Source organism: Miniopterus natalensis, chromosome 20, assembly GCF_054644295.1.
Source record: "Miniopterus natalensis isolate mMinNat1 chromosome 20, mMinNat1.hap1, whole genome shotgun sequence".
NCBI lineage: Eukaryota > Metazoa > Chordata > Mammalia > Chiroptera > Miniopteridae > Miniopterus > Miniopterus natalensis.
Window position 1 is genome coordinate 11,901,489 of NC_142100.1, and position 21,772 is coordinate 11,923,260.

The 21,772-nt window shown below is 57.2% G+C and overlaps 1 protein-coding gene across 1 annotated transcript; it reads right to left on the reverse strand.

Moving 5' to 3' along the window:
• Positions 1-154: 154 nt before the first annotated feature.
• On the reverse strand, positions 155-19,414 carry PRODH (proline dehydrogenase 1). Its single transcript, XM_087828709.1, has 14 exons — positions 19,142-19,414; positions 14,783-14,991; positions 10,683-10,717; positions 10,159-10,308; positions 9,011-9,075; positions 8,680-8,796; positions 8,181-8,260; positions 7,138-7,219; positions 5,740-5,832; positions 5,503-5,649; positions 4,633-4,808; positions 3,407-3,505; positions 420-508; positions 155-342 (listed from the first exon to the last, which is right to left on the reverse strand). The coding sequence occupies exons 1-14, from the start codon at positions 19,412-19,414 to the stop codon at positions 155-157; spliced, it is 1,803 nt and encodes a 600-aa protein (XP_087684835.1).
• Positions 19,415-21,772: the final 2,358 nt, after the last annotated feature.

The following is a 21,772-nucleotide window of genomic DNA, read 5'->3' on the forward strand; positions in this document are numbered from 1 at the left end:
GTAAGAAGGTGAAGCCGTGTGAGGCTGGGCCATAGCAGCATCGGACTAGGGGCCACCCAGACCCCACAGATCCCTGTCCCAGCCTGAGGGCCCTGGGAGGCCAAGTGTGGTGGCAGGTGGTGGCGGTGGTGGTGGCGGCGGCCGCCCATGGGCGCTAGGCTGGGTGGTGGAAGAGGTTGCCTGTGTAGAGCCTCCGCTTGAGCTCTTGCCATAGCAGTTGCCGCTCCCGCCGGGCGCCCTTCATGACACTGCTGTTCTCCAGGGCGCGGCGGGACAGGTAGGGCAGCACCTCCATCACAGGGCCATAGGGTACATACTTGTACACAGGGAAGCCTGCCTGGCCTGCACGCACAGGCAGAGGCAGTGAGTCCCGGCCCTGACACCCCTACCCACCCCACCCCCAGGGAAGCCCAGCTCACCCAGTGGAAAGCTGATCTGGTCACACATGCCCAGCAGCTGTCCAAAGTACACCTGGCGATTGGTGGGGTGCAGGCCCAACTCCTCCATCCTGTGACCAGGGAAGGCAGCAGGTGAGCCCTCTGACCCCATGTGCTAGCTGAGCCCCTCTGCCACCCCCAGTCCTCATCTACATGCTCTAACCTCCATCCTTTGCCGGGTGGAGTGTGGCTATAAGCTCTGTCCTGCCCAGACTAGGCCTCTACCCTGCAGCCCGTGGCTACCAAGTTCCCTCTTTCTCTAGCCAGCCTCCCCTCCTGCTGTGTTCACTCCCTGATGGCCCCTTCAGGGAAGTGGTACCTCTCTCCTGGTACTCTGACCCAGCAAGGCAGACCCACCCGGCAGCCTGCCCCATGGTGTGGCTTGGGGAAGCTTGCAGCCTTCTCACTACCCTTTTCTCCAGCCATTCTGCTTTAGTGCCACATGCCCAGTCCTCACACCCCAGCCAGGCCACTTGTCATTCCCTCGCTGGCTGCTCTGTCCCACAGGGCAGGTGGCAGGCACCAGCCATCAGCGGCCATTGGGTCTTTGGAAGGCAGCTGGTGCTACAAGTGTGAAGCGCACGGGATTGTGAAGACGGTATGAAGAAAGGATGCAGAATATCTCACTGAATTTCAGAAACACCAAACACATGTTTAAATACTAACATTTTTGACTATGTTGAGTTAATTGAAGCATATTAGTGAAAATAACTTCATCTTTTTCTTTTAATGTGGCACCCAGAACATTTAGAATTAATAGATGTGGCTCGCACTTCTATTAGCACTACTCAGATGGTGGTGGGGGCTCCCAGTTCTGTCCAGCACCCTCTCCCCCCTCACACCTTCCTTCATGGGATATTACAAGCATTCCGAGGGTTTGAAATATCTACTTGATTTTTGATGATTTTATGTTTATCTCCAGCTTCCTACATCTGTATGTCCAGGCTTGCCTATCTGCAGCAACACTGGGGGGCCTTCCCCATCTTCCACCTCCCCCAGGGGCCTGTTCAGCCTGGGTCCTTACACCTATCCAGGCTACAGGCCAGGTCTGTGCTTCCCTGTCCCTGCCCCTGGGGACCCCCTCACTTTCCTGTCTCAGGGCCCCGCATCCCACCCCAGGGTCTCAGAGCATTAAGAGCATGAAGCTCCCTGGACCTCTGCATGAGGCTTGTCCTCTGGGGCTGGGCTTCAGTGTTGGGGCCACTCACTCTACAGCAGCCCGATCCCCATCATGTCACCCTGGTCTCAAGTTCATGCGTCTCTGTCCCACTAGAACATGACCCTGTGAGAGCAGGGCTGCCACCATGTTGCCACCTGAGTTGGGATGCTCAAGGGCATCCTGTGAAGATGGCTGCTGACCCTCTCCTGCAGTGTCCACACTCTCTGCCATGTGACTGCAGCTTCTCCTAGGGCACTGACGGAGGCTTTCACCCTGTGATGTCTGGGCTGGGCCTCGTGACTTCCTCTGGCCAATAGGACAATAGCAAATGTGATGTGGGCAGATGCTTGTCCTCCTCAGGGCTTCTGGAAGCCCAAGACCACCATGTGACAAAGCCTGGGCTGGCCTGCTGGACACTGGCCATGAGATGCAGTCCCATTTGCTGCCCCAGCCACAAATGAGGCCATTTAGGGCCAACCAAGCCCAGCTGAGCTCAGTCCACACTGCTGGCCCACCAAACATACAGTTGTTTGGCCACTGATTTTTGGGTTGGTTTGTTACTTGGTCAAAGCTGACAGGCTACCCGAGGTCCTGGTGTCTGATCAGAGACCTACACTGCTTCCCAGGGAAGGTGAGCCCGAGCTGTTCAAGGCTCCCTGGCCCCAAGTAGGCGCCCAGAACTGTGTCCAGCAGGGGCTAGCCTTTTCCATGATGGTGTATTTGTGGAGCCTGACATGGGTCCTGGAGGCCAGGATGAAAGAGGGCCCTCAGCTGGTACTCAGGATGGGGAAGCAGCATCCAGGGCAGGAGGCTGCTGTGGCCAAAATGGTGAGGACAGATGTGTTCTCAGTGGGAAGATTCAAAAGGAAGCCCTTCAGAGGGCAGGTGATATCTTTAGAATTGTCATGGTTCCCTGTCTAATCAGTGTCTGGACTAGCCTGTGAGCCCAGTCATAATTGTCACCAACAAAGCTGCTGAGTTCACAGCTGAAATCTAAGAAGGTGGCACCTTCCACACAGCTGGTCCCTGCAGGGCACACCACTGTGCAGGGTCCCAAGTGCTGGGCCAGGGGTGTGGGGGCCTCTGCCAGACAGCATCTAGGGGAGCCAACGCCAGGGGGATCAAGTCTTGATCAAGGTTCCATCAGAGAATATTTCTAAGCCTAAGGGAAAGCCACATTTAAAATTTGCAACTCAGCTATGTTCATTTTAAAAGTCGAAGCCAGAGCTAATCTTTGCTGAGCACAAAAGGTGGCCCCCTGGGTTAAGGCACGAGATGAAAGAACATGGAGACAATACTGGGATATTTAAGAGTTTGCTTCACCTTATTTCTGTATCTGACTTGTAAGGATTCTGCCAGACAAATATGTGCTCCACAGGGCAGGCATTTAAGAACACAGACTGTATTAAACTCCAAATGCAGTTCAGAGGCTACGCATCAGAGGCCTCCTGAGGTGTTCCGACATTTCACTGTATCTGTGCATTTTAATAAGCTATTTGTGTCACCTAGTGAATTTTTTGAATTTGAAACTTTAGTAAGTCAGGTATTAATTTTAAAAACCAAAATAACTGCAGATAGCCTCAAATTCACTGCAAATAGCCTTTTGTCTACAGTAGTGCCAATGTCTAGTGGGACCTGGGGAGCAGGGGCCTGCAGAGCACTAAAGCCACCCCTCCCACTTGTCCCACAGATGCTCTCCCCCCCAACGCCCTTCATGCCTGGCTGGTTACCGTACACGCTTCCAGGATGCTCCCCTCAGCCCTCCCCTGACCTGGGAGTGTCTGGACAGCTGTGGAAGGGGTGTACTCACCTGCACAGTGTGAAGCGCACCGTGTCCTCATTGTGGGAGGCCACCATCACTTTAGCTTTGGCGTTGTTCTTCAGCTCCTCCAGGACATAATTGAGGCACCTGGGGAGAATGGCAGGTGAGCCTGGGCCTGGAGAGGCCCCCACAATGGCAAGGCCAGAGGCAGGCCCCAGGGCCATCCAGTAAGCCACTCCTCCCAAAGGTGCCCGTGGTGACAGGACCAATGCCAGGAGCATTTGTCCTTCCTCAGCACCTTGTGAGTAAGAAAGAAAAAGTACACAGCACTGGGGTTAGATACTCAGGGAACTAGCTGAGGCACACTGCCCTGTGTGCCGGGGACAGGTGCAGCTTCACTTTGGAAAAGGGTCTTCGAGGAAGTTAAAAGGCCTGCCGGGGGCTCCCTGTGCTGGGGGGAGCGCTGACCACTGCTGCCATCAGGCAGTGAAAACAGCTCGGCAGGTGCATGTCCTCTGGCCCAGCAACTCCATTTCCAGCAACAGCTTGGCCTCACCCATGGGTGCAAAAGACAGGGACGGTATGCCCTGGATCACCCTTGTAACAACAGGCCACCAAACTACCTTGAAGCTCGCAGGGACACATATAAGCACAGGCACAGTCTGCACACTGACCTGGGGGGATCCAAATACAGCTTTACCAGAAAAGCAAGGGCAGAAGGCCAACCACAAGGTCCGCACCAACAGATGCGCACAGCAGCTCCTGGAAGGAAGCCTGGTGCTGCCAGGGCTGAAACTCTAGTGAGGGGAGACAATCTCTTTGAATTTGCAACATATCTGCACAACCTCTGAGAGAAAAAGCACGAGGCCAACCTGTCCATACTGCAAAAAATATCACCAAGGTAAACGCAGGCAGCAGAAGAGAACGATGGTCCCTGCAAACAAGGTGAGTGCAGTGTAGGGATGGCCTGGGCAACCAGCAGGAGCTGCGGGGGACCCAGGCTAGTTTACTTTTGTTTAGTAGACTTTTCTATATTAAAAAAGCCACCTAATGTTCTTGAAAAAGTAAATCAAAAGCAGAGAAAATAACCAGTTCTGGCCTCAGAGCAAAAGTCTTGCTCCTACCAGAAGTTTCTGACCTCCAGGCTGCTCCCCCTTCGGACAGAGGTCCATCGGGTCAGTTTCAACTCCAAGGAGATACGTTTCCCTCTCCATCTGCTCCCTCTCCTCCCCAGGTAGCCGTGAGGCTCTGGGACCCAAGAAGGACTGGCGCACCTGTGGTACATGGTGTTGGTGGCCTCATACGTGGGGTTGATGGGGTCCTCGTAGCCAATCTCCAAAGCGCGGGCCCGTTCCTGGGCCATGTATGCGCCCCGCACCAGCTTGGCTCCAAAACACCAGCCCTCCCGGCGAGCCAGCTCCACGTCCAGGGTGATGTTGTCATAGGCATCCTGCAGGTCAGGGCCAAAAGTCCGTTCCTAGGTCAGCCCCCTCCAGCCAACACCCCTTGAGCCTTTCTGGGCCCAGGAGCATCCAATGCAGTCAGCGAGGGGCACCAGGGTAGCAGCAGCTCACTGAGGGAGGTGCCCTATGCCCTGCGGGTGCTCAGGGGATCTGGGAGACAGGTGTGGGCAAGGGAGGCCTTTTGACTTCTGTCCCCAAGGAATGGTTAACTGGGGCCACCTGCAGCCTCTTCTGTTTGGCCTGGGGAGTCTTTTGAGGGGACAGGCCAGATGCTAGCAGCCATAGTACATGCCAGTCTCTTCAGGTTGACTTGGGGGTGGGCACCTGCCTGGATACCCCCCACCCTACAGCTTCTAAACACCTCACTGGTCCCAAGCAGCCCGTTCTAGGTTTGTGCTCAGGGATTCCACCCTGAAGCATTAGGGAAGAACATGGAAAATTCTAGCCAAGTCTTTCTGGGGAAGGGCCCAGAGCTTTCATCAGCCCCATAGGGAAAACGGTCATTCATGAAGGCTTTGAAATTTGGGGATTAAAGGACATTAAGTGGACCGAAAGCAAGCTCCTTCATCTTCCTCCTCCCCTTCAGCACTCTGGATCTGGGGCTTCCCCCCTTGACCTCAGGGCTCAGGGGGGTGCGCCATCACCCGAGGGGGGTGGGCGGCTACAGGGGCCCCGAGGTACCTTCAGGTAGCACTGGTACGTGTTGAAGATGAGCGGCTTCTCCACGTTGAACTTGCGCTGCATTTCCAGGGTCAGGCGGCTGATGGCCGGCTGGAAGTACGTCTGCTCCGCGTCCACCATCAGCCGCACCCCCACCTCGGTGGCTTTCTTAGAGGTCAGAGGTGGGAGACAGGGTTTGTCTGGGGCTCAGGTGAGATGGGAGCCCCTCCCAGCCCCTGGGCACATCCCAGCCTCTACCTTGGCCAGCACATCCATTCTCTGTAGCATCCTCCTCATCTGCTGCTGCTCCTCCTCGGAGAACCCAGACAGCAGGGGCTCCAGCTGCCCTGTCTGAGGGGGGCGCACGTCAGGCCCCGGCAGGGCCCCAGACCACACCTCTCTCGAAGCCAGGGCTTCCCCTGCACAGAGCCTACCAAGGCCTGTTACCTGGTACCCAGGACCAGCACCCCCCCCCCCCCCATTTGTGCATGAAGATCAGCACCCTGCCCTGAGGCCGGCTGGTGACACAGGGACAAGGCTACTTGGAAGCGTAACCTCACAGCCAGCCAGCATGCCCCTACTCACAGAGCAGGTCAGGCCTGCACCCAAGGTATCTGCTCCCACAACCTCCTCAGTACCCTCAGAGGGTCCCCCCTTCTGCTCCCACACACGCCAAGGAGGCTACCCTTGACCCATCCAATCACGGGGAGAGGCTCAGCTCCAAGCAGGGAGGGAGTGCAGAGAAATAACTGCGGCTCCAGGACAACAGCCGTGCAGCACAGACTGGACAGAGGCACCAGCCCCGGATAGCCTTCAGGGAGCTGGGCAGGTTGGCAGTGGGCACACACTGCAGGCCTGTGTGGCACTGGCGCCCTCTGTTCGCCCCACTTGCCCACTGTCCCTGTCCAGGGTGCCCCGAGGGGAAGGGTCGGCAGTGCCTCAGTTTGGGGGCTGGGCCTTCAGGGGCCAGGGCTGGAGGTTTGTGAAAGGCACGTTTGCTGGCTTTTCCCTCCAGGTACTTCTGCAGCTTCACATCCCAGCTTAAGAGATGGTTTCAAACGTGGCCACAAATTCCTGACACCCTCCCGTGGGCAGGTGGTCTCATCCCTGCCCCTGAACATGGGCCAGCCTAGTGACTTACTGTTAACCAATGGGATCAGGTGGAGGCGACACTATGGGATTTCTGAGGCTAGGCTAGAAAAGGTGGCAGAGCTTCACCAGCTCCTGGGGACACGCACTGGGAACCCAGCAACCGCATGGTGAGGAAGCCCTGGCTGGCAGCTGGCTGTGTGAGTGGGGACCCCTCCACAAGGACCCCAGCCCCTGCCACTCTCTGAGTACAGCTGCAAGGGAGACCCTGAGAGAAAACCACCTAGAAGGGTGAAGGGCAATAATGTGTGTTGCCCTTTCAGTCCAGTGAGGCTTGGGGTGACCCAACATGCAAGGGCAGATGACATGGGGAGGGTACCCCAGACACTCCTCTCCTCGTCTCTATCCCATCCTGTGGGGCACTAGTGGGTCTTCCCCCTAAACCATGGGGTCTCGTGGGGACAGGGAGGACAGTAGTCTTGGCCCAGGGTAGGCAATAGGGAACATTTCCCTTCCTGGCCCGGCGTCCTCTGGGACAGGGCTCATTGGCTAGTGGGGCGGCGTCACCTGCATGTTAGGGACCACGAGGTGCTTGGAGAGCGCAGTCGTGTTGGCGATAAGGCTGTCCCAGTCCAGCAGGTCCAGGGTGCTGAGGGAGAAGGCGAGTCAGTAGAGTGGCGGCAGCAGCTTCTCCATCTGGCCAGGTAGTTTTACCTATGGGTGCTAGGATCTGTTGGGAGGGCCTAGACCCCAAACCAGCCCATTCTCGAAAAGAGCACCCCCAAACCCAATCCCCACAGAACCCGCCTCAGTGTTCCCTTTCAAAAGACAGATAAAATGTAAATGTCACTCTGTTTAAAAAATGAAAACCAGCCCTGGCCAGGGTGGCTCAGTTGGTTGGAGCACCAAAGGGTCATGGGTTCAATTCCCAGTCAGCGCACATACCCAGGTTGTGGGTTTGACCCCCCAGTCAGGATGCATATGGGAGGCAACCAATCGATGTTTCTCTCTCCCTCCCTCCCTCCCTCTCCCCTCCTCTCTCTCTAAAATCAATGAAAAAATATCCTCGGGTGAGGATTTTAAAAAACCAAACTATAACATGACCATGCTCTGCATCGGGGCAGTGGCAGCTCTGGAAACACAGGGCTCACACCCAGAACACCACTGGCTGTCAGGCTTCGGGAAGAGCCAACCATGGGAGACCAGGCAGCAGCAGGCACAGTGTTCAAGGAGAAAGCACCCTGTTGCCAGCCCAGGGTCCTGGTGACCTCAGTCCCAGCACCCTAAGGATGAAGCCTGGGGCTCTCTGGGGCTCAGCTGCCTGGCCCTTCACCTGCCTCCCATCGGGGGCCCAGGGAGGGCTGGCTCTCCCGATTAGCCACAGAGTCACCTAGCCCTGTGCCCAAGCTGCCGGCCTTCATCCATGGACTCCTAGTTCCCTGTCAACTCCTATCTGTGCGTCTCAGGGCAGCAGTTTCTTTGCACCATTGTTCCAAGGCCCACAAACTTCAGGAGGGTGACCAAGATTGGGAGAGGCCACTGGGACTCAGCTGGAACCATGGCTGAAGGGGGCAGACACTCCCATCTTCTCAGCCAGGTGCTGCTCTTACCCGGATAAGCCCAGGGTCTCCGCTGTGAACCAGCTCTCAATCTCCTTCCTGGACGCAATGCCCATCTTTGCCACGCTTTCCTTGAGAAGTGAGAAGGTGTCTGACCCCTCGCATCCCCCCGACCCATTCACTAACATTTAGTGTCTCCCACCTATTGGTTTGTGATCTATTTTGACTTGATTACAAGAACAGGATACAGTTTGGGCTGTGTTTTTGCTCCATAGATGGGCCAAACCCCACGGGTTCCTAATGCCCCTTTCCTGTCCCTGTAGCTCCGCAGAGCTCTGTTACCTGCAAGGCCGGTCCCGCCACCCTCCTGTCCAGCATGTCCTCAGCCTCTGGTCAGATTCCTTCCCAGCCAAACCCTAGCAGCTTCAGGGTGGGCTGCAGGCCCTGGAGCAGCTCTGGGGACCCACCTCAGATACCGCCTGGCCAGTTCCTCCTGGGCAGGGAGCCTCCCCAGCCCCACAGTGTCACCCACTAGGGAAGGGTTGCTCACCTGCAGTGCCGCCACCTCCAGCTTTGTGTCCATGGCAGCCAGCCCGGCCTTCCCCTGCTCTGCAGCCATTTGGTGAAAGAACCGCCTCCACTTGGTCAGCACGTCTGAGAACTGCAACTGCAAATGCAGGCCCGAGCTGCCCTCGCAGGTGCAGGCCCAGCTCCAGCTCCCTGCCCCCCGGACGGCTCCCCCGAGCCCCCAGGCCCCTTCCCGCCCACCTGTGCACTTGGTTCCTGGCCCCAAGGTACCCGCACATGAGCTTTCACTTAATGCTCACACCCCCACTCCAGTTCCTGCCAACTCTCTGCATGTGGAAGGTTCCAGCACTTACTAGAAACTGGGGTCTCCCCAGTGCAGTGAGCTTAATGGCTGAGAAGCCATCTTCGCTGGCTCCACCTATGGGAAGCCACAGGAAGAGTTCTTAGGGCTCCAGAGAGGGGAGAGAGAGGACCAGGACCTAGGCTCACCCATAACCTCAGTGCATACGGCTACTCTCAACGCCCCACCACAGAGGCGGGAACAGTGACTCATTTGCATTTGCCACGTGGGTCAGGAAGGCAGTAGAGAGTCCTGCCCATTCCTACATAACCGTGATGATCACCCCCTCTCCCTACCCGCTTCCTCTCCCATGCCAACAGCACCCAGGCTGCCCATGGGGGGCTCAGGGAACAGAAACGCAGAGCGGAAAGCAGGCTGCGGCATGCAAGGTGCTCAACCACTACATTTGTATCTGGCTTCTAGCTTCCAGAGGCGTCTTTGCTTCTGCGGGAGCCTATTTGCTCCCAGGAGGCATATAGATGCCCGTGGCACTGGGCCCCGGATGGCCAGGGTCTCCCCAGCGCCACTCTTAGAAGACTGCTTTTGACCACTATCACTCACTCCCATTTCCTAGTGTTCGGAGGGTGCAGTATGCACATGCCCATCACAGGCGGGCTGCTGAGGATGCACAGTGGGGTGGCAAGGTGACCTGGCAGGTTTCTAAAAACTAGAGGACATGGCCCTAGCTGGTTTGGCTCAGTGGTTAGAGTGTCGGCCCAAGGACTAAAGGGTCCCGGGTTCCATTCCAGCCAAGCACACATACCTCAGCTGCAGGCTCATTCCCCAGCCCTGGTCGGGGTGCATGTGTGACCAGAGCCTTGCCCCTGCCATAACTGGGGGCCGCTAGCCAACTGAAAGCCTTCCCAAAGGCCCACAGTGGGCACCTGGTACCCAGGAAAGGGGAGGGAGGCACCTTCCTGGGGACAACTGGGTTCTTCATGGAGGTATTGGATGCAGGCATGACCCCAGCGTGACTTAAGCTTAGCCTGTGGCTCTTCCACGTCACCCTAGCTTATCCTCATGACTGGCAGGGCCACCCAGACAGAGAGGAAGCTGGGCGAGTGCTCCGGTCCTGGCCTCCCATTCCCCAATATTCCCGCGTGCCACAGGTAGACCTGCTGGGCCTGGCAGGTGGACAGGCAGCAAAGAGCGAGGCCCCACCTGAAGCCTCAATGCAGCGTAGGAACGTCTCCATGTGGCTGTCACACTTGGATTCGTTGGCATAGAAGTAGGTGCGGGCACTGATGACGCCGTCCCTGCGGTCTCCAAAGGCCTGGTGGGCCTGGTACTGCTTCTCCCTCTTACTGGTGCCTGCAAACGGTGAGCACTCACCCCTCCAACCATGCTCCCAGCACACATGCCCTGCAGCCCCCTGCACTGTGCTGACAGCTGTGCGCGAATTCCCAGTCACCTGACCCTGTACCCACTGCTCCTCCCTGGAGGAGCCCTAGTCACATGGCAGACCTGGGCCAAGAAGGCAGAACCCAGACCCACGGAGGGCTGGGAAGATGTGTCAGCATACTCAGAGCCATGACCTGGGTGCCATGGACATGGGTCAGAACTCAGCACTGCCCTTTGTCCCTGGGCTGTCTGTGCCCCCAGTCCAGGCCCCAGGCCATGGTGGGGTGGGTGGGGGAATGGGGGGGGGAGGTGAGAGCATTTGTTGATGAACAGCTGCCTCTTACCTCCGCCCTTCCTCTCCGCTTCCGAGGTACAGGACCTTAGGGAAGGAAGAGGTCAAGGGTCAGGGTCATGCCACCTTAGGCACAACTGACAAGTACTACCCATCAGGATGAGAGAAAATGAGAGGCTGAGCCCTGAACCTGACCAAGGAAAGCTGTGTGAGGAGGGCTGGGCTAGCCCGGCAGGTAAGGGTGCCTCACCTGCCCCACCCATCCAGGCCTCACATTACCCCCCCTGAGCTGGGAGGGGCAGCAGCCTCCGCACCAACCCAGCCTACAAGGCCTGCACCCCCGGAGAAGCCTCGGTTCCACATGGGTGGGGCCCCTTCACACTGTGGACAGCAGGCAAAACCACCTGACAGGTGAGGGTTCTCTGAACAGCCCAGGGCACAGAGTGAGTCCCTGAAGGAACCCCTAGCTGTGCAGCCATTCCTTCTGAGGAAAAGAAGGAACTTTGGAGCCAGTCACTGCTACGTCTTCAGATGAAGGCAGCACTCATCATCGCTGTCCACCAGGCCCAGGGCCGGCACTCCAGGAGCTTTATCTATCATCTGAATTTGTATATAAAGCCTCTTAAGTCAGCTACCACAGACAGGGCTCAGCTGCAGCCCTGCAGCCATCCCATGACCTCCCAAATCCTCAGACCTGCGGGACTGGGGGGTGGGGGTGAAGTTCTGCTCACACCCCAGAGGGAAAGGGCAGTGACTTCCCCCCAGAGGCACTCTAGGCCAAGGTAAAGCCAGAGAAGCTGCTGGCAGGTACCTGCACCTGCGGTGGCCTCACGTGTGTCAAGAGGCTGTGGCGACTTTTACCTCATTGACCTCAGAGTGAGTCCTGGGCCACCCAGCCACCCTCCAGGGAGACCTCCCTCCAGGCCTGAATCTGGGACCTTGGGACAGAATACCCAGGTCAGGACCCAGAGAGGCCAGGGGCTCCCCACACAGTGGTACAGCCTACAAGGCCACCTCATGCCAACCAGAAGCAAGTGCTTGATGTAACAGAAGAGAAGAGCGTGAGGTGTGTGACAATGTTGGCCCCACAAAGGACATCCCTGTGGGAACAAGGAGCTCCCACCCCCACCCCTAACCTGAGGCCCTTGGGCAAGGGCACCTATGAGACAAGCCCCAGACCCTGCAAGCTGTGGATCAGGTACAACCAGGCAAAAACCATCCATTAAAGGGGAGGTGCAACATGGGCACCCATCGTGTGCACTTAGGCAGGGGCCACGTAAGCAAGGACGGCAGCTGGTGGAACTCGGGCCTGCTCTGTAACCACAGTCCACGGCTCAGAGAAGGTGAGCATTAACCACACAGTTACCTGCCTCCTAGGCAGATGTCCTTCCATCAGATGGGAACCATTATCTATCTAAAAGGTCCCCAGGGGCCTGTGGCCATGATGTTCCCGCTTGACTCACATAGCCAGGCTCAGAGGACTCCCCATTTCTCGCTCCCAGTATGCTCAGAAGCAGGAAATCTGCTAGAGGCCATGGCTATTTCCATCCATGAACTTCTCCAGTGTACAGACCAGAGGAAAAGCAGTTCAGAAATGGTCTGAGCAGAGGACCCGGTGGATTGCACAGCCACAGGGTCAGATAGATGGGTCACCAGGAGACAAAGACAGTAGTCCCCATGTGCAATGGAGGTCACATCACCACCAGGGAAAGGAGGAGAGCACCCAGGGTGTACACACACGTATATATGCACACATGCACATAGCCCAGGACAAGGAAGAGGGAACAAAGTATGCCTGGGGCAGGGGCAGAAGAGAAAGAACACTAGTGCCCCAGGGGTCTGCAAAGGTGACAGGAGGACCCAACCACCCTCTCGGCCACCTCCAAGCTCAGCTCTCAGCAGCTGCAATGCGTGATTTGTTGGCTGGATGCCTTTTAGAGAAAAGCAGAAAGTGAGGGGAGACCATGTCAGCCACCCTTGCTCCGGATCTCTGCTGGTGAAGCACCAGCAAGGCAGCAAGAGGAGGGAGAAAAGCTTGGCTCAGTCTACGGGGTGTTCCTGCTTGCACGCCGCCTCCCACGCGTCCCCGGGCCCTGGTGCCAGGCAGCGCCTGAGACACTCTGTGCACACTTATCCCAGGGAGCCACCACCACCCTGGGGACCAACGCCCAGAAAGCCTCCAGCCAACCCTGGGTCTGCACAAACAGGGCAGACGCACCCACCGTCCACACCGTCCCTGGGTGTTCTTATCACAGTTGATCACCAGGAATATACCCTAGCCCCTTTCCCCATCGCCATGGCTTCTGGCCTGCTGGGGAGACCCTGTGGGGTCCTCTCCTAGAGTTGGGGCCCTGGATTCTGCCTTCTAACAAGTGCTCTGGGAAACACCATCCCACGCCCTCCCTAGATGGCTACTGTCTCCCACCTCCTGGCTTCTGCCCTAAGAAGCCTTCCTAAGCCCACTCACCACACCTTCAGGAGGCCTACTGGGCCTTTTACAGTTATGCCCAAGGCAGGCCTGACAATCCTCGCCCACAGCCTTTATTTGGGGCAGTGGCCTCCACATCACTACCAAGAACAGGGTCCCTGGGCATGTTTAGAGCCACTCCTAGCCAGGAACACCCAGTAAGCCAGGCAGGCAACTTGATGGTGCATAGCAACGCCTGCAAGCCTGGTTCACACTCAGCCAAGCCCTCCAAAACCACAGGGCCTCTAGCAACAGAGCTAGGCATGAGTCCCTGATGCAAACCACTGGCATCGATGGCAGTCACCCTGTTAGGACAGGAAGGGACCACCGCTCACATCCCAGAGCCCAGGAGAACGCGGTGCTAACAGCAGGGCAGTGCAAGGGCACAGGCTCCAAAGCCCCATAGCAGGGTAGGGAGGAAGCCAGGCAGGCCACCCTGGGAAAGGAGTCTTTTCATGCGGGAGAGAAAATCCCATTGTGAAACTGCCCAGCCCTCACCCTGACACAGCGGACACAGAGCCCATTAGTTAGTCAATAGGCAGCCACAGCCCCCACTGGGAACAGAGGGGGTGCTCAGCTGGAGAACCCCGCCTTCAAGACAGCGAATCACTAGGCAGGGGCTGAGCTTCCCAGGCCAATTGGCCACTGCCAGGCTTGGACATTCTGTTCTCAGGGCAGGAGCCTCATGTGACTGCCCCCCCCTCCCCCGCCCCCTCGCCAGAGCAAACACTGCAGCCCGAGACAGGCACATTATGCAGCAGGCCTGGCCCCAGCCTCAGGTCAGTTGGGCACAGTTGCTTGCACTTGGGAATCCAGATGCAAGTGAGGGCCCGGCCTGGAGAGGAGCAGGCACCAGCACAGAAACAGGGCATTTTGCAAAGAAAGGGCAGGTCTGGTCTGTACTTCCCCAGGCAGCAGGGGGTGACCTAATTCTGACTCAGCAGGGTGGGTCAGGGAAGTACCTGTCTGTCTCCACACTCACTGCCAGAGAACAGGCCCTGCAGCAAGTTGGTGGCCTCAGGGGGAACCCAGGCCAGCTTGCCAGCCATTCCCTGGTGCACACTCCCTTCTCCAACGATGCCTGGGCAGGCTGCAAACCCACCAGACAGAGCCCACCTGCGTATCAGAAAACCATCTCAGGGGCCAGGAAGGGTGGGGCGGTGGGACCCACTCAGCAGGTCAGGGATGCTCCCAGAAGAGACGCTTTGGCAGAGCAGGAAGTCTCTGCGCTGGGGCAGGCACATCTTCTGTAACTGGCTGGAGAGTCCTATTCTCAGTCTTGCGAGCCATTTGGCATGTCTGCCACAGCTACTCAACTCTGCCCCGCAGGGCGAAGGAAATTTGAATTTCATGTAATTTTCACATGTCACAAAATATTATTCCTGCTTTGATTTGTTTCAACCATTTGGAAATTCAAAAACCATTCTCAGCTTGCAGACCGTACAAAACCAGGCCGTGGGTGGGATCAGCAGTGGGGCACAGTGTGCGGGCCCCTGTTCTCGCTGCTCCTCCAGCCTTGGACACACCAGGTCCCCAGGAAAGCCCAGGTCTGTAATCCTCTCGAGGCGAGAATGCAAGAACCCCAGACTGAACCCAGGAGGGCTTCCTGGAAATGGGGCTGACCAGCTCTCCAAGCCCCCCCTCCCAGCCCGGCCTCCGCCCGCCCCCCGCGGCCCGGGCCTTACTCTAGCTCCTGGCGCTCGGCGCCCTCCACGCTCAGGTCCTCCTCCACGCCGTAGTCCAGGATGGAGCCCACGCCGAACAACTTGTTATGCCGGATCAGGGGCCGAATGGACTCCTGGTCCTCGCCAGCCACAAACTGCCCATAAAAGGTCATCTTCATCAGCTTGTCGAAGAGCCGTTGTCCTAGAAGTCTCCTGGCGAAGTGGAGCAGCTGAAAGGCAAAGGGAAGACGCTGTCCTGGGCCAGCAGCCTCCCCTGTCCCCAGCAGGACACACTGTTTCCCTGACCCCTTCACTCCAACCACAAAGCCTGGACATAGTCTCAGGGCCTCAGTTTTAGAGTGGAGACCACCCAAAGCAGCTTGCTGGTCTGTCTGCAGCAACTGTCAATCACCTACTCCTCATGCAGGGCGGGTCCCAAGTGGCACCCCTGTGGCCACTCATTCTCCAGGCCCTGCGTGCTCAGATGACCCCAGCAGGGCTCAGCAGGTGCCTGAACACCGCTTGGTGGATGAAGAAGCCAATGGCAGGTCTCTCTGGCATATTCAGCACATTCCTTATGTCCACACCTCAGAAGTTACACTGGGGGAGAGGATTTGGTACAACTTCCTAGAAGGCCAGTGCCCAGATTTTTCAATGGTTTGTTTGTTGCTTAGCCCAAGTTCCTAATGTAGTGCCTGGCAAGGGACCAGCTCTTCAGTAGTTGTTGAACAAATAAACATGTGCAAAATTCAGAATGAATCTGAGCTCGGCTGGGGTGAGGTGTAGGCTAACAAGCAGCCAGGTGATCATCTACTGAGTTCTGTGAGATGAGAGAGCACCCTGCGACCAGTGGGGACTCAGCACAGCCATCCAGGGCCACAGCAGACCAGTTCCTGAGGAAGACAGCTGCCCATAAACCACCAATCACATCCCAAATTTTTGCTGTCATTCATTCAAATGTCCTGAGCAGCTGTTTCATCTCCAGTACAATTCTAGGCTGCACAAAACAGAGAGGCTCACATCTTGCTGGGAAGGGACTCTGAAGAAGGGACGGGAAAGGTAACTCCAGGGGGTGACTTAGAACAGGGAGGGAGGTGTCTGCTAATGGATTCAGAGAGAGGGCTTGCCAAGGTGAGGGGGTGACACAGAGCTGCTGCAATGCAGACAGCCAGAGCAGGAGGGAAGGGGACAACAGAAAGCCTCCAGGGCTTTGAGGGATGGCTGCTGGGAGGGCACACCCACCACCTGCCTGGGAATTCCTGTGTCCACTGCCTCTCTCCCAGCTACAAGACAGGAAGAGCCTGAGGTTTCTCAAACCCCACAGATAACAGAATCCCCCTTACTGTGGGGAAAATCTCTTGGGATGAAGGTTTCAAGGAACAATCTCTACTAAGCAACAGCATAAGCAAGTCAAACACCTTCATCCCCAAACCAGTCCCAAGCAGCCAACACTGGACCAAAGGCAGACAGGCCCTGAAATGCAGGATGGCTCTCAGTGGAGATGCCTCAAGGTTACACCTGTGAGCACTGCAAGGGTCCCAAAGACAAGGTTTCCCAGACCCTCACCTCTGTCTTGCTGCATGCAGCCTGTCTAATTTTATTGTATCTTGTTATTTTTATAAAGAAGATTAGAAACAGAAACTGAAAGGACAGGGCAGGCCTCTCTCTCCTCCAGCCTAACACTGAGCCAGAGCCAGAGCAGCCTCGGAGGGAAAGCAGGTCTTAAACATATCGAAGCTCATCCAGTGGCAGGCAGGGTGGAATAACCGTCACTCGGTTCTGGGAAAGAACCCGTGACAGTATATACACCAGCTCCAGCCCACCATGTGTGGAAGCGTCTCCTCCCAGGCCAGCAAACCTTCCCATCCAGGGCTACATGGCAAATAATTTATTTAGGCTCTTCCGGCCAAACTGCCTCTGTCCTAACTACTCAGCTCTGCCAGAGTAGTGCAAAAGCAGCCACAGCCACCACTAATTGAAGGAGGAAGAACAATACTGATGCTTTAGTGACAATGACAGGAAGGCTGGGATTGGGGACCCTGGGCTGGTGACCTCCATACACCCTGAACTGCACTCTGCTCCAAGGGCAGGCGGGGCTCAGAGGGCATGGCCACCCAGGTCATGGAGCTAGTCACTCAACCTCTCACCCTGGTAAAGGGGAGGCCGGTATGCCAGGGCATAGGGCAGGGCTCACAGTTTTAAAGCCAACTCCAGAACAAGTGGCCACTTTGCAACCATCTGGGCAGCACTACCTGACACGAGGGCAGCCCCACCTTTTCTCCAGGTGGGGGCATCCTTCTCGGATTTAGACTCTTGCACCAGTAACACATACTCTAGTTTTCACTGTAAAACACAGATGCGTGCAGAACACAGTTTTAGCAGGTTCTCTCTCCCTGCCTCTAGCAGGGCCATTGTCACAATTTGTAGTGTCCCCTTCCATCACCCTCTTCTGCACTGGCTCATACCCAAGCACAGAAGCCTTGGCGATGAAAGACCTGGATTTTCTAAAAGATCCTCAGTGTGGTCCCCGCTGAGTCCAGAGTCAATACAACAGCTCAAATCAGGCTCCTGCAGGCTAACACTCTCCCTGGGAGTGGAGTTAATGACCCCAGCAGGAATTGAAGGGACCAGCACTGCTCAGCAGGAGGAATTTTCAGCAGGAAGAATTTTTACTGCAGGGCAGAGGACAGGGAAGGGCAGGCCCACAACTCTGTGCAGTCTGTCTGGCCTCTGCCCCATCTCCTCCAGCACCAGGCACCGAGACCACCATCAGTGGGACCACAAGCAATGACAAAGGTAGAACAGGTCCAATGGGGGGCCATGCAGAGTACCTTCCACCGATAGTAGGCTTCTTGAGGTCATCCCCAGGGCACAGGTGGGATTTGAGGGAGCCTGGGAGGGGCCTCCAGTCTCTTCCAGGCACCCACAGCTCAGTCCCTACATTCCAGCACTTGCTCCTAGCAGGCACCAGAGAGAGAGCAGAGATGGCACCACCCTCCCAAGGTAACCTAGGGCCTCCAGCTATGCTGGCTTCACTGCTAGTTTTGACCCAGGGAAGAAAATTCCATGCTGTGCCTAGACAATATCTGGCCTAGCCGGGTCAAAGCCCTCCCTTTCCCTCACTTCCATCCACACAAGGGCACAGCCTCTGCACCTCTCATGCCAGTGCCACCTGGCAGTCCTCATAATGGCCAGACTGGGAGCCGGGTCCTGTACTTGCCCTCCACAGAGACCCCAGAGACAGCCACTCCTTGCCTCCCTGTCATTCCTGCCCCCCAGCTGCCTCCTCCCTCCTGAATACTGCACCACCAGTGATCGCTGCTCCTTTCTGGCTTCCCCTCAGATGTGGGTGCTCCCCAAAGAGTAGTCATCACCTCCTACCAGCTTCCCTCACCTCGAATGTCCCTTCTTGCCCTCCTCCCTCAGTTGGCCACGGCCACTGCTTTACCTTAGGACATCCCGCTGCCACAAATGCGGGATGGCTTCCCAGAGGCCTCCCCTTCTCCAGTTCAGCTCCTTCTTCCTCTGAATCCCTCCCTCCCCTCACCAGTCCCAGACTCCAAATTTGACGGTGCAGCTTCGGGGAGAGATCCAGGCCAACACCTCCACTGGCGTCACAGTCCCTTCAGAGCCACCACCTCCCACCTGTGCCCTCACCTCCCTCCTGCTGTGGCCTGGCCTTCACCTAAGCCTGAGGTGTGGCTCAGTGCACCTTGGTCCAGCCACCGCCAGGGGCTGAGGGAGCAGCACCATGCCCTTCAGCAGTATCACCTGAGCAATCCGCTAGAAGAACCTTCCAGACGCTTCGTACCAACAACTGGAGCCTTGCAAACTGTTCCCAGGGTCCCTTTAAAAAACTGCATCTCTGTGCCCCAGAGTGACAGCAGCTAAGGCAGTGTTCTGCTTCTTACCCTTCCCAAAGCCCTCATACTTTTTACCATGTTAAAATTTACCATGTTAAAATTTTAAAAGTTTGGTGTTTGAGCAGCTTCCCATTTTCCTCCCAACACTGTTCGTAGCGGCCGGGTTTGGATACTGGGAACTCTGGGGTCCTAGGCGATGAGGACTTCGCTTCAATACCACCAGACTTCACTTTGGGCAACACAGGACACTCAATTTTAAATTTCAGATCACAACTTTGTATTACTGCAAGCAGTATACAGTTTAAAAACTGTCTTTTTCAGTTGGTAGTAATCACATGTAGCAAAATTCAGGAACTAAAAGGAAGGCAGGAAACACCTCCTCTCCCGACTTCCCTAGCTACAGGCGATGCTCAAGAAGCCCCTTCTTTACACTCTCCAACTTCATAACGAACCCTGGGCCGGGCGGCCGAAGCCGGGGCGCCCTGCGTAACCGCCCGCCCCGCAGCCCGCCCCGCACCTGCTCGTGGCGCGCCAGCAGCGCCGGCGACGCGCAGAGGCGCAGCACCAGCAGGCTGCGCACCAGCTCCCAGCTGCGCCGGCTGCGGTACGCCTCCTGCGGGTTGTCGAAGTCCACGGCAGGCAGCGGCGGCCGCACGGCCTCGGCCGCCCCGCGTCCCGGCACCGGCCCCGGACCCGCGGCGGGCTGCTCGCGGGTCTTCGGCGCCGTTGACAGCGGGGCGAGGCGGGGAGCGCCGGGGCACACCACGGAGAGGACGCGTCTCAGAGCCATGACCCCCCGTCCCGGCGCCCGGCACTTGCTTAAGTAGCCTCCGCCGCTCCGCCCCGCAGGCCCCGCCCCGCGCCCGGCTGCGCCCGGCCGCGCCGGCCCCTCCGCGGCGCCCGGACCCCCGGCCACTCCTCGGGAAGCCCCGCCCCGCCCTCCGTCGCGCCCTCTCCTCCCGAAGCTCCGCCCCCAGCAGCCGCGCCCGCTCCCCTGAAGGCCCCGCTCCACGAGCGTTCCGGAGCCGCGTGTCCCGTGGCAAGTCCCGCGCACCGAGCGTCCCTACTTACGCCCGAAACTCGCCTTCTCAGCGCGTGGCCACCCCCCAAAAGGGACCCCGTCTCCCTGGCTGCCCATCCCCAACTCCGCCTTCCCCGCCAAGACCCTGCAGGCGCTGGGCCCGCTACCGGACGCGCGACGGCATCTCGGGTTTCCCAAGCCGCCCAGCGGGCCAGGTGGGTCCCGATCCCGCCCGTCAGCGCCGCCGCGCACGTGCGCACCTGCGCACCCACGTGCGCACCCGCGCACACACGCACCCGGACTCCTCCCCGCTCGTTGAGCCTCAAGGACTCGCAGCTGCGGCGAGGCCTGCATTGAATCCCGCAGGGTCGTAAGGCGGCCCCCCTTATCCTGTGGCGTAAAGAGGTGTTTAGGTAGCCACGTTCTCCCCCCCCCCCCCCCCCCCCCCGGGCCTAAGGCCGGATCTGGGAAGGAGGCCCCTTAGGAACTTGCCCAACTCCATTTCTCTCCTGTCTTCCCAGGCCCACCGCCCCACCCAACGGGCAGTCGGAACCCACAGGCTCCCTTGGAACCCCTGAGGTCCCCCTGGTTTCAGCCCCCACCCCATCTTCCTCTGCAGGCCCTCAGTGCCACCTGCTCTGCCACCTCCCTCCGGCTTCCCTTTACCCCTAAGGGTCTCCCCACTTCAGCCTAGGATGCCCTTCCTTCCAACGTCGCACTCAGAGCCTGCTGCAGGAGATACCACCTTCTGGGAGGGACCTGTCCTGACCGCCCCCTGTAGCAACCCCCCTTCCCATCACTCACTCCTGGGCCTCTCCCGTGTCTCCTGAAGACATTTTTGCACCTCCACAGCTAGGTTGGACTGTGGTGCCAGCCTCACTCCCCACCTCACCCACCTGGCTCACCTGGTTCACCTGGTTCACCAGGTGCTCCAAACATCTTGGTGAATTGGACCTCCTGACCCGTTAAGCACTGTTGACTACTTGTAGCCTCCAGGCAACAGCTTGATGAAGAGGCTGATAAATTTAAGTTCATTTCAGTCCATTTCCACCTTTAGTAGATCTGCTGCCATCCCCAGTTCCTCAACCCAGGGACAGCAGCTATGAGGATAGTGGCAAGTGGTCCTTTTCCGTAGCAGCTCTATTCACAATAGTCAAAAGGTAGAACCAACCCGAGTGTCCATCAGTGGGCGAGTGGAGAGAGAAACTGTAGTACACTCACAGTGGAATATTATTTGGCGATAACGGAATGGAATGCTGATGCATCATGCTACAACACAGATGGACCTAGAAAACATCATGCTAAGTGAAAGAAGCCAGACACAAAAGACCACATGCTGTATGATCTTATTTCTATGAAGTGTCCAGAATAGACAAATCTATATAAAAACAGTAGATTAGTGGTTTCTTGGAAGAATGGGGAGTGACTGCTAATGGGTGTGGCATTTGGCTATGAAAATGTTCTGGAACTGGAGAGTGGTAATGTTTGCTTAACTTTGTGAATCTATTAAAACCCATTCAGTTGCACCCTTAAAATGAATGAGTTGTTTGGTTTGTGAATTTGATCTTAATAAAGCTGTTGTGATATAAAAGCAAAGGGATCACAGTTACAGCACTTGCTTCAAGGAAGCCGGTGCCTGGACATGGAGGTGAAGGCGAGCAGGGTGGTTTGAGAATGCAGAGAGAGGACATAGGAGCAAGGCACACGGTTTTTGCTGAGACCATCCACTCACCTCCAGGCTGAGGCCAAAGGGATATGAGTGTCACTGGCCCCAGGTCCCTTGGGAGGATGACCTACCTGTAAATGTACCTGTAGAAACAAGGCTGGCCCGAAAGATGCCAGGAGATATGGAAATAAATAAAACAACTAAATTTCACAGATGCTCCGTAAACACCAAGAAGCCAAGTCTGCTGCAAATAGCTGCTGGCACATTTTGAAGGAGGGTCAGTCCCCAGGGCCAGAGATCCTGGTGGGAGTTTGTGTGTGGGTCTTCCAGGAGGTCAGCCGAATAGGGGTAAGTTGGGGGCACAGGGCAATGGGCTGGGCCCCTGTCCTCCATCTCAGGAGACTGAGGCTTATCTGAGAGGGCCTCGGTGGACTTGGTCATGTGGCTGTCACCTGCTAGTC